This window comes from Tauraco erythrolophus, unplaced genomic scaffold, assembly GCF_009769465.1.
Source record: "Tauraco erythrolophus isolate bTauEry1 unplaced genomic scaffold, bTauEry1.pri scaffold_79_arrow_ctg1, whole genome shotgun sequence".
Classification (NCBI taxonomy): Eukaryota; Metazoa; Chordata; class Aves; order Musophagiformes; family Musophagidae; genus Tauraco; species Tauraco erythrolophus.
The window spans coordinates 83,889-98,479 of NW_028238646.1; the positions used below are offsets into that span (position 1 = coordinate 83,889).

Here is a 14,591-nt window from a genome sequence, read left to right on the forward strand (position 1 = left end):
ACCGCCCGGGCTGGGGACAGTGGGCAGGATGTGGCCCCTCTCCAAAAACCTCCAGCTCACCCCGAAACCAGAATTTCGGACCGACCAAGCACCGGGACAGGCTTCAGGGGAGAATGTTTTGGGGGCCTGGGGGTTTGGTGGGGCTGGGGGGGGACATGGGGGCTCCTCTACACACCCCATCACTGTGCAAAGGCTTCGTCTGGCATCGGAGAGGTGCAGCCTGCTGGACCCGTCTGTCTGTCCATGTCTGTCTGTCCTGGCTCGCTCGGGCAGAGGCTGGGGGCAGGGAGAATGCGGGGGGGTCCTCGGGGTGGGGTGGGGGGGCTGCCTGATGCGTCACCTCCACTCCCCATCGATCAGCCCGCGATCGCCCCAGCATCCCCCTGGGCACCGTGCGCTGTCCCTGCGCAGGGACGGATCCTGCCGCCGGTGCCAACATCGCTGCGTCTCTGGGGGGTGACATCCCTGGGGGGGCGTGACATCCCTGGGAGGGGGCATCCCTGGGGGTGGCCATCCAGCCCAGCCACTGCCCCTGCACCCCCAGAATTGGGTGTCAGCCCTGCTGGTGCCCGGACATCCTGCTGCCCCTTGGCACCGCGTGCCGGTGCCTTCTGCCAGCTCCCTCTGGCTCGGGGGTCCGGCTGCGGGGCTTCAGGGCCACTGGGGGACCCCACCCCCTGCCCTGTGCCCCGGCTCACATGTCGCCCCCCATGCATGGCGTGATGCCACCTAAACCAGGGGACCCAGTTCGTTTTGGGTCTCCCCAGCTCATCCCTCTTGTCTCCATTGCCAGGTCCCGCTGTCGTGCCAAGCCTCGCCGGGCGCAGGAGATGCACTGAGTGGCGCAGGGTCTCAGCGGGCAGCCCCCCGCCATGGAGGGGGGGTCGCTGCCGGTGGGCACCTGGCTGGCGGCCCTGCACCTCGACCAGTACGTGCCCAGCTTCCAGCGCAGCGACCTGTGGACGGTGTGGGATTGCCGGGAGCTGACGGATGAGGCCCTCACCCACCTCGGCGTGCTCCTGCCGGGCCACCGCGCCGCATCCTCCTGGGACTGCAGAAAGCCTTCGCCGAGGCCGCGCTGCCCGCCGGGACCCCCCAAGCCCCCCCCAGGAAACCCGTACCCCTCAAACGCCACGTCTTCCGCCCGAGCGCCGCCGCCGTGCTGGGGCAACCGGAGCAACCGGAAGAGTGCCGGTGCCCGGCGGTGCCCGCTGGGTCCCTGCGCTGGACCTGGACGAGGAGGTGCCGGCTTCGCCAGGCTGCCCCCCCCCATCCCGCCCAGGGTGGGCTGCCGACCCCCCCTCAAATTCTCCCTGGCACTAACTGGCCCCGAGCCCCCCCCTCACCCCGCAGCCAGCCCCCAGCCCCAGAGGTGCCATCGCCCTCGTTCCCAGCCGAGAAGCCCCCAGCCGAAAGCAGGGCGAGACCCCCATGCCACCGCTGCCAGCCAAGCGTCACCAGCTGGAAGCCAAGTGCCAGTCCCTGAAAGCGCTCCCGGCCCCCGGCCCCCCACCGCTGCTGCCCCCCAGGGCCGCGTCCCAGAGGAGGTAAGGGGGCTGCGGGGGTGGGGGGGGGCTGAGCCTGGGGGTGCCCTGAGGCAGCAGGGGCCCCGTGGGGGGGCTGCTGTGATGTAGGTGGGACCCTCGGGTGAGTGCATTTGGTGATGGCAAGTGGGGTAACCCGCAGACCCCCCCCCAGCCCCAGCACATCCCTGGGGTACCCACAGACCCCCCCCTGAGCCCCAGCACATCCCCTGGGGTACCCATAGACCCTCCCCCAGCCCCAGCACATCCCCTGGGGTACCCACAGACCCCCCCCCAGCCCCAGCACATCCCCTGGGGTACCCACAGACCCCCCCAGCCCCAGCACATCCCCTGGGGTACCCACAGACCCTCCCCCAGCCCCAGCACATCCCCTGGGGTACCCACAGACCCCCCCCAGCCCCAGCACTCCCTGGGGTACCCACAGACCCCCCCCAGCCCCAGCACAATCCCCTGGGGTACCCACAGACCTCCCCCCAGCCCCAGCACATCCCCTGGGGTACCCACAGACCCCCCCTGAGCCCCAGCACATCCCCTGGGGTACCCACAGACCCCCCCCCCCAGCCCCAGCACATCCCTGGGGGCTCAAGCAGGCGGGGGGGTGCTCAGTGGAGGAGCTGTGGCCCAGTTCTGTCCAGGCCAGCGGTGCCCTCTGGTGTAACACTGTCCGGGGGGAGGGGGAGTCACCCCAGGGACACCCCAGTTTTGTCCCCATCCCCTTTCGGGGGGTGTCGGGGAGGGGACAGGATGTGGGGCCAGCGTGCGGTGGCCAAATCCTGACCACGGGCTTCCAGCAGTGGCCGGGGTCTGCAGCTCTTCTCTCTCCTGGGGCTGATACTTGGCTGGATGTGACCCCCTCCCCCAGTCACCCCAACCTGTGCCCCCCCCCCCCAGTGCCTGGCATTCCGTGGGCACGCAGAGCCCTGCCGTGCCCGTGCCCCGCAGTGCGGGCAGCGCTGAGCCCCGACGAGCTCGGCGCACCCTGCAGAGGCTGCACAGCAGAACCGCGGGTGCTGGGGGGGTGAGGGGGGAGCAGGCAGCTGGTGCGGCCGGATGCCACGGCAGCGGGCTGGGGGTGGTGAGAGCCGTGCTCGCAGCCCCCCCACCCTCCCCAGGACCCCCCAGTGGTGCTGGAGCTGGGGTGGGGGGCAACTGGTCCCCAAGGGGGGGCAGAGCCCTGCTCCCTGGGGGGGTTGAGACCCCCCCAGCCCGTGATGTCCGTGTGGTCGGGATGGGAATGGGGGGGGCTGTTGGCTGTACCCCCCTGCTGCCCATCCCGGTGCCAACAGAGCCGGGGAGCAGGCTGGGATGCCGAACTGGGGAGGGGGCTCGGGCAGGCGGAGGTGGGGGGGGGTCACCTCCGCGGTGACCTCTGGCACTGTCCCCACTGCTGCGTTCCCGCACCCCCAAACCCCCGCCATGGCCGCTCGCCAGCCTGCGGTGCCCAGCGGGATGGCAGTGCCCGGCGAGGCCCGTGGCTGCCGCTTCGGTGCCGGCCACGCCGCCGCTCCGGCCGGCTCAAGGAAGTTTGCTCGCCGGCGAGCGCGGCGCAGGAAGTGCCGGGGGTGACGAGCTCCGCTCGCCTCCGGCATCGCCAACCCGGCATCGCCAACCGGCATCGCCAACTGGCCGTTTCCCACCGTATCTGGCCCTGCCGGGGGGTCCCCACTGCCTGCCCAGGTAGGGGTGTCACCGCTGCCACCGCACTGGGCACAGCGCCACGTGGGCGGGCGCCAACAGCTGGGCCCGCGGGGGGTTTTGGACGGGAAGCGGGCGCTGCCGGCGCGATGGGGCGCGAGTCTCGCCTCTCTTCGCTCGCTCTGTGCATTTTCCGCCCTTGGCACCGGCGGGTGGCACCGAGCTGCTGCCCGTGGGCCGGGGGGGTCAGTGGCTGCGGTGTCACCGGCACGGGGGGCACGTCCCCGGCAGCCCCGGCTTCTCCGGAGCGGGGAACCGCGGTGTCACGGCGCTTTCCGTGTGCCACCATGGAGGGTGCCCCGGACCCCGCCGTGCTGCTGGCACCGGTGTTTCCTTCCGCCTGCGGAGCTGTCCCCCCCACTCCAACCAGCCCCGAGGGGTGGCTCGGGGTGGGGGGGCAGCAGAGCTGCCCGGGCTCCCCCGGGGGCAGCCGGACCGGGGGGTGCCTCGCCACAGGTTTTTGTGGGTGCCAAAAGTTTGGGTGGCTCAAAGGGCGGCTGGATGGCACTGGGGGTGTTGTTGCCCCCGGGCCCGGCTCTGCTGGGGGACATGGGCATCTGTGCTGGGGGGCAGCACGGGCAGGCGATGCCAGCGCTGGCATGGCATCGGGGAGGCTTTGCTCCCCCCTATCCCCGCTCTGGGGGTCTGGCTGTGGGTGCCCACTGGCGGCGGGGTGCCCTGTGAGCTGTGTGCCAGGGCTGCTGGGCACCAGGCCAGGCTCTGACTCAGCCCGGCTCAAGCTGGCGGCGACGTGCCCGGCGCCGGAGGGGTCACGGACGTGGCCTCACCGGGTGCCGGACAGCGGGGTGGCTGCTCCAGAGGCATGGGCTGCAGCCCCTGGGGGTCTCTGGGTGGTGCGCGGGCATCGGGTCTGTTTGGGCATGGTGGCGATGCCGGTGCCCATCCAGGCCCGGCGATGGAGGAGGTGCTGTGGCACAGACAAGGGGTGCGTTCAGGCGGGCGCAGGTGTGAACTGCCCGGCAGCAGCTGTTTGGTGCCGGGTCTGCCACCAACAAGCCACGGTCCCGGCTCTGCGTGCGGGGTGGCACGTGCCAGGGAGCTCCTGGAGCCGCCCGCGCTGTGGGTCCCTGGGCAACCCCGGGGTAACAAGGTGCCCACCCCCAGTGATGTGCACTGGGGGCCCAGCTGGCTGGCACCCCAGGCCCCCACACCCCCTGGGGTGCTGCTGCCGGCCCCGAAACACCTTCCCCCGCCCTGATGGTGCTGAACCTGCCCCGATGGTCCAGACCTGCCCTGGGCTCCCTGCGGCCGGTGGGCACAGAGGTCCTGGGGGGTGTGGGGCACAAGGCCGGGCTGCCCAGGGAGTGAAAACGGCAGGGTGATGCTTGCCCACATTGGGGTGATGCTTGCCCACGTCCAAGGGAAGGCATCGCCTCGGATGTGGTCTCGGGAAGAGCTGGGAGCATCCCTGCCCCGTGGGCAGCGTGCAGCCCGGGGCAGCGCAAGGGGCCTGGCAGTGCTGTGGGGGCTGTTGCAGCGGTGCTGCCCAGTGTTTCTGGGGTGATGCCACCCCCCCGGCTCCCCTCGCTTCCGGCTGCACCGCCGTGGTCCCCGGCGCTTCCTCCCGGCTGCTCGCGCGTGGGGCTCGGTCACGGGTGCAGCTGCTCTGCGGGGGGGGCCCCATGTCTGCACCCGCCTGCCACCCCCCCCCAAGGGGAAACGGCCGGGGGGGGCATTTTGCAAGAGCAGCTGGGGCCAGTTGGACGTGGCACCGGCCCAGAGCAGGATTGGCATCGTTTGGGCACAGCTATGGGGGGAATGTAGGGCAGGGGGTGGCAGGGGGGCGATGGGGGCTGCCCCACGGAGCCATGGGGGGCCATGAGGCGGGGGGATGCTCGGGCAGTGGGGGGGTGGAGAGTGGGCAGAGCCATGCTAGTTTTGGGGAACTGGGGTGTTATCTGTGCCCGCACTCAGTGGTTGCCCCTGGGACGGGGAGGGGGGTTTCCTCCTAACCCCCCCCGAGATGTCCCCACGGGGGAGACGCAGCTCCTCGGCCATCGCGCCGCTGCTGGGCTCGGGGCTCACGCCTGCGCCCCCAGCCCCGAGCCGGGGGTGGCTGTGCAGGTGCAGACCCCAGCTGGGGGGGCACAGGGCTGTCACCTCCCTGTCCCTGGGTCCCTGCACCCCTGGGTGCCAGCCTCCGACTCCAGCCAGCCCCTTGGCTGTGGGGCAGCTGCCTGCCCACCCCCCCCGCCCTCCCCCCTGCCCACCTCCCCTGCTGCCCACCTCCCCTGCCCACCCCCCTTCCCACTCCCCCTGTCCAGCCCCCTGCCCACCTCCCCTGCCCCTCCTTCCCACCTCCCCTGCTCCCCCTCCATGCCCACCTCCCCTGCCCACCCCTGCCCTCCCTGCCAGCGTTCCCTGATGTATGGATGGTTGTGGCTGGTTCCCATGGAAATGGCTGCGGAGAAATGAGGTCAGCCTGGCCCGGAGGAGAGCAGAGCCAGCGCTCCACGTCCTCCCCCTGCTCCGTGCCAGCAGCGATGGGGAGAGGTTCCCTGCCCGTGGCTCGCCCCGGGCCCACGGGCACCTCTGGTGCATCGGCCATGGGGTCAGGAGTCACCGGGGGACCGGGCTTGGCCATGCCCGGCTGGGTGCTGTGGCAGCTGTGGCGGTGCTGAGCTTCCTCTGGTGTGGCCGTGGGGCCATGCTGGTCATGGCCATGGGGCGATGCTGGTGATGGCCGTGGGACCATGCTGGTCGTGGCCATGGGGCGATGCTGGTGATGGCCATGGGGTCATGCTGGTGATGGCCATGGGGTCATGCTGGTCGTGGCCATGGGGTCATGCTGGTCGTGGCCATGGGGCGATGCTGGTGATGGCCATGGGGTCATGCTGGTGATGGCCATGGGGTCATGCTGGTCGTGGCCATGGGGCGATGCTGGTGATGGCCATGGGGCAATGGTGGTCGTGGCCATGGGGCGATGCTGGTTGTGGCCGTGGGGCCATGCTGGTCGTGGCCATGGGGCGATGCTGGTCATGGCTGTGGGGTGATGGTGGTCGTGGCCATGGGGCGATGCTGGTCATGGCTGTGGGGTGATGGTGGTCGTGGCCATGGGGCGATGCTGGTCATGGCCGTGGGGCCATGCTGGTCGTGGCCATGGGGCGATGCTGGTGATGGCCGTGGGGCAATGGTGGTCGTGGCCATGGGGCGATGCTGGTTGTGGCCGTGGGGCCATGCTGGTCGTGGCCATGGAGCGAGGCTGGTCATGGCTGTGGGGCGATGCTTGTCGTGGCCATGGGGCGATGCTGGTCGTGGCTGTGGGGTGATGGTGGTCATGGCCGTGGGGCGATGCTCTCATGGCCATGGGGCGATGGTGGTCATGGCCATGGGGTGATGCTCTCATGGCCGTGGGGCGATGCCAGTAGCCGTGGTGGGGATTTGGTTCTCGGAGGAATGGGTTCTGCACCAACTGCTGGGGCTGCGGGCTGCGGTGGGGGGGTGGCGGGGTCGGCGATGGGGACGGTGGCTTCGGTGCCAGTGTGTGGGTGCCATGGGGCTCACCTGGCTGGGCGGGGGACTGCGAGGGGTTGGGGACTGGGCTCTCTGCCTGCCTCCCCCACCCAGCCTTCATTTCCAAGGGGGGCTTCTGGCTGCCCCCACAGCTCCTGCGCCCACCCCATGGCGGGGACCCCGGTAGGGAGGGATTGTCCCCGAGACCCCCGTCCCCTTCGGGGCACCCGGCGGCCGCCTGCCAACCAGCCGGGGCAGCAGCACCGCCAGTGTTTAGACTGGAGCAGATAAAAAAATCCCACAAAACCTGCTCCGGGACCTGGGCTTCAAGGCTGGAGGCGGCTCCCGGTGCCCTGGGGGGCCCGAGCCGGAACCCGCGCCGCAGCGGGAAGGGAGGTTGGGCACCGGGCACTATTTTCGGGCGAGAAAAGCACTGGCACAACCGGAGCAAGGCGGAGGCTTTGCTGTGGGGGGCTGTTAGGAGTGGGGCTGGGGGCTGCGGGGGGTTTGATGGCTCCGGGGGGTGTAACGCAGCGTTTCCGCCTCTCTCCCGCAGCACCCCTGCCGAAGAGGAGGTCCCCGTCCCCGACGGAGCGCCCGGGGTGCCCCCGTCCCCCCCACCCCTCCTTCCCCGTGCAAAGCCCCCGGCCCCGCTGCCGCCGGAGCTGCCCTCCAGGGCCAACCTCCCCTTCGTGCCCGAGTTCGGTGGGTATGGTTGGGGGGGGGCATGGCCCGCACCCCTCGTGTCTTTCCCCATCCCAAATCTTCCCTTGGGCTGCCTGGTGGGGGCTGGCTGCCCATCTGCCCCCCCCGCCATGGGTGCTGGGCCTCCCTCCCCCATCAGTGGGTGCCTCGGTCATGCCCAGCCTGGCACGGGTCCCTCCGACCCCTTTGCCTTCTGGGCTGGGATTTTCAGGGGGTACAAGGTCGGGGCTGGTGATTTTTGGGGGGTACAAGGTCTGGGCATTTTGGGGGGTGCAAGGTCTGGGCTGACGATTTTTGGGGGATACAAGGTCTGGGCTGGCAATTTTTGGGGGTACAAGGTCTGGGCATTTTTGGGGGGTACAAGGTCTGGGCTGTCGATTTTTGGGGGGTACAAGGTCTGGGCTGGCAATTTTTGGGGGTACAAGGTCTGGGCATTTTTGGGGGGTACAAGGTCTGGGCTGTCGATTTTTGGGGGGCACAAGGTCTGGGCATTTTTGAGGGGTACAAGGTCTGGGCATTTTCAGGGGGTACAAGGTCTGGGCTGGCGATTTTCAAGGGGTACAAGGTCTGGGCATTTTTGAGGGGTACAAGGTCTGGGCTGGGATTTTTGGGGAGTACAAGGTCTGGGCTGGCGATTTTCGAGGGGTACAAGGTCTGGGCATTTTTGAGGGGTACAAGGTCTGGGCTGGCAATTTTTGGGGGGTATAAGGTCTGGGCATTTTCGGGGGTACAAGGTCTGGGCTGTCGATTTTTGGGGGGTAAAAGGTCTGGGCATTTTTGGGGGGTACAAGGTCTGGGCTGGGATTTTCAAGGGGTACAAGGTCTGGGCTGGGATTTTTGGGGGGTACAAGGTCGGGGCTGGCAATTTTTTGGGGGTATAAGGTCTGGGCATTTTCGGGGTGTAGAAGGTCTGGGCTGGGATTTTTGGGGAGTACAAGGTCTGGGCATTTTTGGGGGGTACAAGGTCTGGGCTGGGATTTTTAGGGGGCCACATGTCCCCCGTGGGACGAGCACTCGCTGGCCGGGATTTCTGCTGCGGCGGGTGCTGGGCGAGGAGGAACGGGACCCGCTCCGGGATGTGGTTTCCCGCGGGTGCGCAGGCTCGACAGCCACCAACAGCCCATAGGGAGCGGAGCGGGAGGGAGGGAGGGAGGGAAATCCACCCTGGAAAACAAGCTGGACAAAAAACCCCTGGCACCCCCCATCCAGCAGCCAGAGCTCCCCGGTGGTGCCAGGGCTGGTGGCACCCGCATCCCAACCCGACGGTGCCGGGAGTTGCCACCAGCAGGACTTTGCCCTTCCTTCTCTTCCCCAAACTCCTGGATAAACCCCCCGGCGTGGCGCCGGTGGGGCGGTTGTTTGCCAAAGGCAGGGCTGGGGGGGGAACCCGCCGGGCTCCGGCGCTGGGGATGGGCAGAGGGGTGGCAGAGGGGGTGACGGGACCCTTCGCTCCACCCCAGCTCATTCCCAACGTCTTCCCTCGGCTTTTGCAGATGACTCGGACTACGAGGATTCCGCCTGGCAGGAGGAATTAGCCGGCCCCGCCGCGGAGATGGCCGGCAAGGTTGGGCCCGCCGGGGGGGGTGCGGGGTGGCCATGGGTCGGACCAGCTGGGTGGCCAGCCCCGAGGTGGGGGGTACTGGTGTCCAGCTGCTTCAAAGACAGCGGTTTGGGGTTGGAGGAGCAAGTGGCTGGAGAGCTGGGGGGGGTTCTGCCTACACTGGGCACCCACCAGCTCTCCCGTGGGCGCCGGATGTGGCCCCCGGGCAGTGCCAGGGTTGGCGCGGAGCCGTGCGACCTCTCTGCAAACCACCGACCCGCAGCACCGCAGCCTGGGTCGAACCCCGGGATCGGGGGTTCATATCGGCCCCAGGCTCTCGGGGCTGGATTTGGGGGGGATCTGGGTGGATTCGAGGGGTCGCAGCAGCCAGAGCCCCCCCCCACCCCCACCATCCGCCTTCGGATGCCTCTGACCCCCACCCAGCCACCCCCTGCCAGGGTGGGTGCAGCGTGGGCGGGCGCTTGCGGAAACGAGCCGCGGTGGGCCCCCCCCTTTTCACTCTACCCCCTGCCCAGCCCTCACGGTGCAGGTGGGGTGGGGGGTTGGCACGGGGACCCCGCCATGGGGGGAGCACGGGGTTGCCCGTGTCAGCCACGTCTGTGCCCGCAGGACGATGCTGAGCCCGTGGCGGGGCGGCCGCGGTCGCTGCCCCCAGCAGACTCTTCAGCGAGGACGAGCTGGTCGAGGACTACTACGATGCCCCCCCCGCCAAGTAGGAGCACGGCTGCCCCACACACGTGTGCACACGCGTGTGCACGTGCGCACTGGCAGGGAACCCGCACGCCTGCGCGTGGGCGGGGGGCACTGCACACGCGTGGTGCGCGGTTGGGGGTGCTCGTGCAGGGGGGTGCGCGGGCGGGATGCAAATGCCAGGGTGGGGGGTCCTGGCGCGCACGAGTGTGTGCGCGTGCGAGCGCGGCCGGTGGTGATGCTTTGCACGCGCGCGTGTGTAGGCACGGGATGCGTGTGCGTGTGCCAGGGGGTGCTTGTGCGCGGGGGGTGTGTGTGCACGCTCAGGGCTTCTCGTGTCTGCACGGCTTTGGGGCCGTGCCCCTGGGGGTGCCCCCCCATGCCCCTTCCCGGGACTGGGGTCCGGGTCTCTGCTGCCCCAGGAGCTGGGGGACGTGCCGGGACCCCCCCCAAGGGGGCTGTCACCAGGGTCCCCGCTCACAAGCAGCGGGCACCCACGTCGCCTCGGGGAAGGGCAAGGGGGGGCTGGAGCGTGCAGGGAGGCTGTGCCTGCCCAGCCGCCAGCCCCCCCCCCGAGAACCACCGCCTCTTAACCCCCTCCCTCGCTCCTCATCCCAGCGGTGGCAGCGGTTGGAGCGACGGCGGGCCCCGGCCCGTGCCCACCCGCGCCCACCTTCTCCGGCGACAAGCATGGAGGGCACCGCTGCCGCCCCGCTCTCGCCCACCATCAAAGCAGGGTGGCTGGACAAGAACCCGCCGCAGGGGTGAGTGACGTGCCAAGGGGGCTGTGGACCCCTCGATTCGGTGCCAGGCTCGGGCTGGCCGGGGAAAGGAGCTGCCTTCGCTCCGGGGAGCCCTGGAATAGCCCCGATCCCCAAAAGCAGCTGGCAGGGGAGAAGCAGGGTGTCTGGGCCAGCTGCCCCCCATGGCACTGCCACCCTGGCACCTGCGCTGGCCACGTGCGGGTTCGGCATTCACCAGGTTTGCCATCCCGGGAGCCGTTCCTGGCGGTGCCCGCGGGATGCCAGCCCCTCACTCCCGTGTTCTGCACCCCTGGCCGCTCGCCCAGGCCGGGCTGCCCTCGGCGCCCGTGCAGAGTGCCCAGTCACAGAAGGAAAAACGTGGGGGCTGCCGGGCACGTGGCTGTGTGCTCGAGGGCGAGCGGGCATGGGGAGCACGGGGAGCACGGGGGGCTTCGGGAGCTCGGGGGGCTTAGTGAACATGGGGAGCCCGGGGAGCACAGTGAGCCCAGGGAGCCCAGTGTGCCCAGCAAGCCCAGTGTGCCCAGCAAGCCCAATGTGCCCAGCAAGCCCAGGGAGCCCAGCAAGACCAGGAAGCCCAGCGAGCCCAGGGAGCCTAGTGAGCCCAGTGTGCTCAGCGTGCCCAGCAAGCCCAGCATGGCCAGGGAGCCCAGTGTGCCCAGCGAGCCCAGGGAGCCCAGCGTGCCCAGCAAGCCCAGCGAGCCCAGGGAGCCCAGTGTGCCCAGCAAGCCCAATGTGCCCAGCAAGCCCAGGGAGCCCAGCAAGCCCAGGGAGCGTAGTGAGCCCAGTGTGGCCAGCGAGCCCAATGTGCACAGCGAGCCCAATGTGCCCAGCAAGCCCAGCGTGCCCAGCAAGCCCAGGGAGCCCAGGGAGCCCAGGGAGGCCGCTTGCCCCCAGCCCAGCAGGGAACCAGCTCCAAGAGCCACCACGCCAGCTGGGAGCCAGAAATCGAATGGGGGAGGCGAAGGATATTTGGGGGCTACTGAATCTGGGCTACAAGGAAGCCCCCCGGGACTGCAGTCCTGCCGAGGAGGAGGAGGAAGAGGAGGAAGCTCGGGCTGTTTGCAGCAGAGCAGCCTGGCTGCTGGGGAAGTGAGAGCAGCTGAAGGTCCCTGGGAAGCTGCTCCGGCAGCTGGTTGTGCGGGGGAGCCGGAGCCAGGGAAGGGGATGGCAGGAACCGCAGGAACCCCCGGCCCCTCGGCACCTGGAAGCAGCCAGAGCAGGGCTGGGGGGGGGTCTCTGCACCCCACGGGACAGGGACGGGCTCCTGACCGGGTGCCGGTGGCGGTTCCATGCAGGCCGAGCGCCGGCGCCACGCGCGGCGATGGCGAAACCAGCCCTTGAGAAACAGCTGTTGGGGCGGCCGGGGGGGGTCTGGGGTTGCAGCGTTGGCGGGGGGAGGGGGGCTGCATCGCAGGGCTTGCTGGAGCCGTGGGGGGCGCTGGCGGTGGGGGGAGCTGAGCTGATTTGGCTTCTCCCGCAGCCCAGACGCTGCGGTGATGGGCTGCGGGGGTTTAGTGCCTGGCCCTGGACTGTGTGGTCGGCTGCGTGCTGGGCTGGGGAGGGCAAAGGGGTCCCTGGGGGGCTCTGCCCCAGCCCCCAGGTCCTCCCTCTCCCCTTAGGGATGCCTGGCTTCTCCCTCTGCCGTGCAAGAGCCCTGGGTGCCACCGGCCCTCCTGCCCCCTGGGTGGGACCCTCCCCAGCTTGTAGGTCCTGAGCAGTAACTGCAAACAGGGGTTTGGGGCAGGGGGCTTTTGGGGGCAGCCCCCTTTCCCAGCTTTGTGTCCCCGTGGCTGACACAAGGGCTGGGGACATGGGCGCGGGGTCGATGGTGAGGTGGCCCCAGGGCTTTCGGCAACTGGGGCGTGAAGGCACGAGTGGAGTTGCCCCGAGTTCAAGGGCGCACGGTGCAGCCCGCAGCTGGCGAGGAGGGGGCTGCTCCAGCCCGGGGGGGGCTCATACCACCCTCCCCACACCCCAGCCCCCTCGAAGCAGCACTGGGTGACCCCTTCCCCTCCAAAGGGTGTCCCCCCCCCTCCAAAGGGTGTCCCCCCGGTCCCTTCCCAGGTCCTACATCTACCAGAAGCGCTGGGTGAAGCTGGATGCCGACTACCTCCGCTACTTCGACAGCGAAAAGGTGAGCGGGGAGGGGAGATTTGGGGGATGGTGGGCGAGAAGGTGGCAGAGGAGCTGCCCCCACAGGGCTGTGTCCTCTTGGCATCATGGCCGTGAGATGTGGCACCCCAGGGAGCCGTGACGGGTGGGCGCTGGGGTGATGCTGGCACCGCGGGGGGTCAGGGTGGGATGCTCGGAGCTTCCCGCACACGGATGCTCTCGGCACGGCGAGCCCGGGGCGGTGCCCATCCCGTGCCCCGAACGCCCCGGTGGTGAGTGCTGTGTCTCTCCCCCCCCCAGGACCCTACTCCAAGCTGGTTCATCCCCGTCTCCTCCATCACCCGCATCGCCAGCGTCGGCGACCAGAAATTCGAGGTCGTCCACCGACACCGCAACTTCGTGTTTCGGGCCGAGAGCGACGGTGAGCGACGGGGGTCCGGCTCCGGGGGTCACCCCCTCCCCTGGCCCGAGGGATGAACCATGATGTGCCTCCCCTCCGGCCCCGCAGCGGAGCGGAACGAGTGGCTCCGGGACCTGCAGCAGAATCGCGGAGGAGCGGAAGAGCAAAGCTCCGGAGAGGACGTGGCCGTCCCCGACCGCCGACGGTGCCGCCGACGTGGCCGACAAGAGCGGCTTCTGGAGCTCCGGGGCTTCAAGCACAAACTGTTCGTGGCCGTGGCCGGGGACAAAGTTTTCCTCTACAAGAACGCGGAGGTGGGTGGCTTGGGGGGGGCTGTGGGGGACCCCGGTGCTGTTTCGAGGGGGGGACCCCTTCCTCTCCTGCTCCTGCAGGCAGCGCGTCATCCGTCTCCCCCCTCCCCGGCTGCCCTCCCTCACCCCCTCGCCCACCAGGACCACCGGTCTGGGCATCGGCATCACCTACATCGAGATGAACGTGGGCAACGTCAAGGAGGTGGAACGCCGCGGCTTCGACCTCACCACGCCGTACAGGATCTTCAGGTGTGCCAAGGGAGGGAAGGGGCGCCGGGTGGCGCTGTGCCCACCCCCCCCCAGCCCCTCACCCCCATCTCTGCCGGGCAGCTTCTCTGCTGACTCGGAGCAGGAGAAGGAGGAGTGGGTGGAAGCCATGCACGCAGTCCATCGCCGAGGCTCTCTCCAAACTCGGAGTGTGGCCGAAAGGATCTGGGCGGTGGAAGCCAACCGCTTCTGCGCTGACTGCGGCTCCCCCCAGCCCGACTGGGGCCTCCATCAACCTCTGCGTCGTCATCTGCAAGAGATGCGCAGGTACCCGCACCCCCGGGTCGGGGGCGAGGACGGGCCGGGCACCCCCGCCCCGGCTGGAGGGGATGCCAGTGGCTCGGTCTCTCGCCCCCCAAAACGGGCTCGTCTTGCCGGCAGGGGGAGCACCGGGGCTTGGGCCCCGGCATCACCAAAGTCCGGAGCTGAAGATGGACAGGAGGGTGTGGACGGAGGAGCTGATCGAGGTATCGGTGCAGACGAACCCAAAAGCCCTTTTTGGGGGGGCAGAAGCCCCATCACCACCCGTGGTTGACCAACCGGCTACGGGTGGGAGACGGGCAGGATGGTGGCAGGGTTTTGCCAGCCCGATCCGAGCCCTTCGGAATGGCACTGCCATGTGGCTTGGGCGGGGAGGGGACCCCCAGCACCCACTCCAGCACCCCACCATCCCCTTTCCCCGCGGGTCTGTGGCCGGCTGGCACCCGCCTGGGCACAGCGGCTTGTGTGCCAGCATCCGTGGCGAGACGGCGGCGGCGGTGCCGGAGCAGCCGTGGGGAGACGACCGGGGAGGCATGGGGCTGCCATGGGGCTGGGGGCTGAGCGGCAGAGCAGCCCCATGGAGGAATCCGTTGGTGCCACCGGTGCTGGGGCACGCTGGCAGGGAGCTGGGATTTTGTTCCCGGAGCCGCCGCGGCCGCCCATTTCCAGCCGGCAGACCCTGGCTGGCCTCGTTCTTCCCAGCTGTCCCGCTCGGATCCTGCATTCCTGCCTGGCGTCCCACCCGCGCGGCCCCCGCCTCCGGCAGCGCCCGCTCCCCGAGCCCCCAAACGCTTCCAGCTGCTGCGA

At 69.6% G+C, this 14,591-nt stretch overlaps 1 protein-coding gene across 1 annotated transcript; it reads left to right on the forward strand.

The window, feature by feature from the left end:
* Positions 1 to 872: 872 nt before the first annotated feature.
* On the forward strand, positions 873 to 13,990 carry LOC147525727 (arf-GAP with Rho-GAP domain, ANK repeat and PH domain-containing protein 1-like; the record flags this gene model as incomplete). The annotated part of the gene is given in 22 exon segments (XM_086631060.1): positions 873 to 1,029; positions 1,032 to 1,215; positions 1,217 to 1,356; positions 1,359 to 1,430; positions 1,433 to 1,547; positions 7,270 to 7,418; positions 8,912 to 8,982; positions 9,589 to 9,628; positions 9,631 to 9,691; positions 10,288 to 10,309; positions 10,312 to 10,433; positions 12,498 to 12,567; positions 12,846 to 12,966; positions 13,054 to 13,088; positions 13,090 to 13,180; positions 13,183 to 13,259; positions 13,398 to 13,406; positions 13,408 to 13,505; positions 13,587 to 13,746; positions 13,748 to 13,788; positions 13,904 to 13,944; positions 13,947 to 13,990. Coding segments are annotated over 22 exon segments (1,920 nt in total), but the record flags the coding sequence as incomplete, so codon positions are not given.
* Between the last annotated feature and the right edge of the window lie 601 nt (positions 13,991 to 14,591).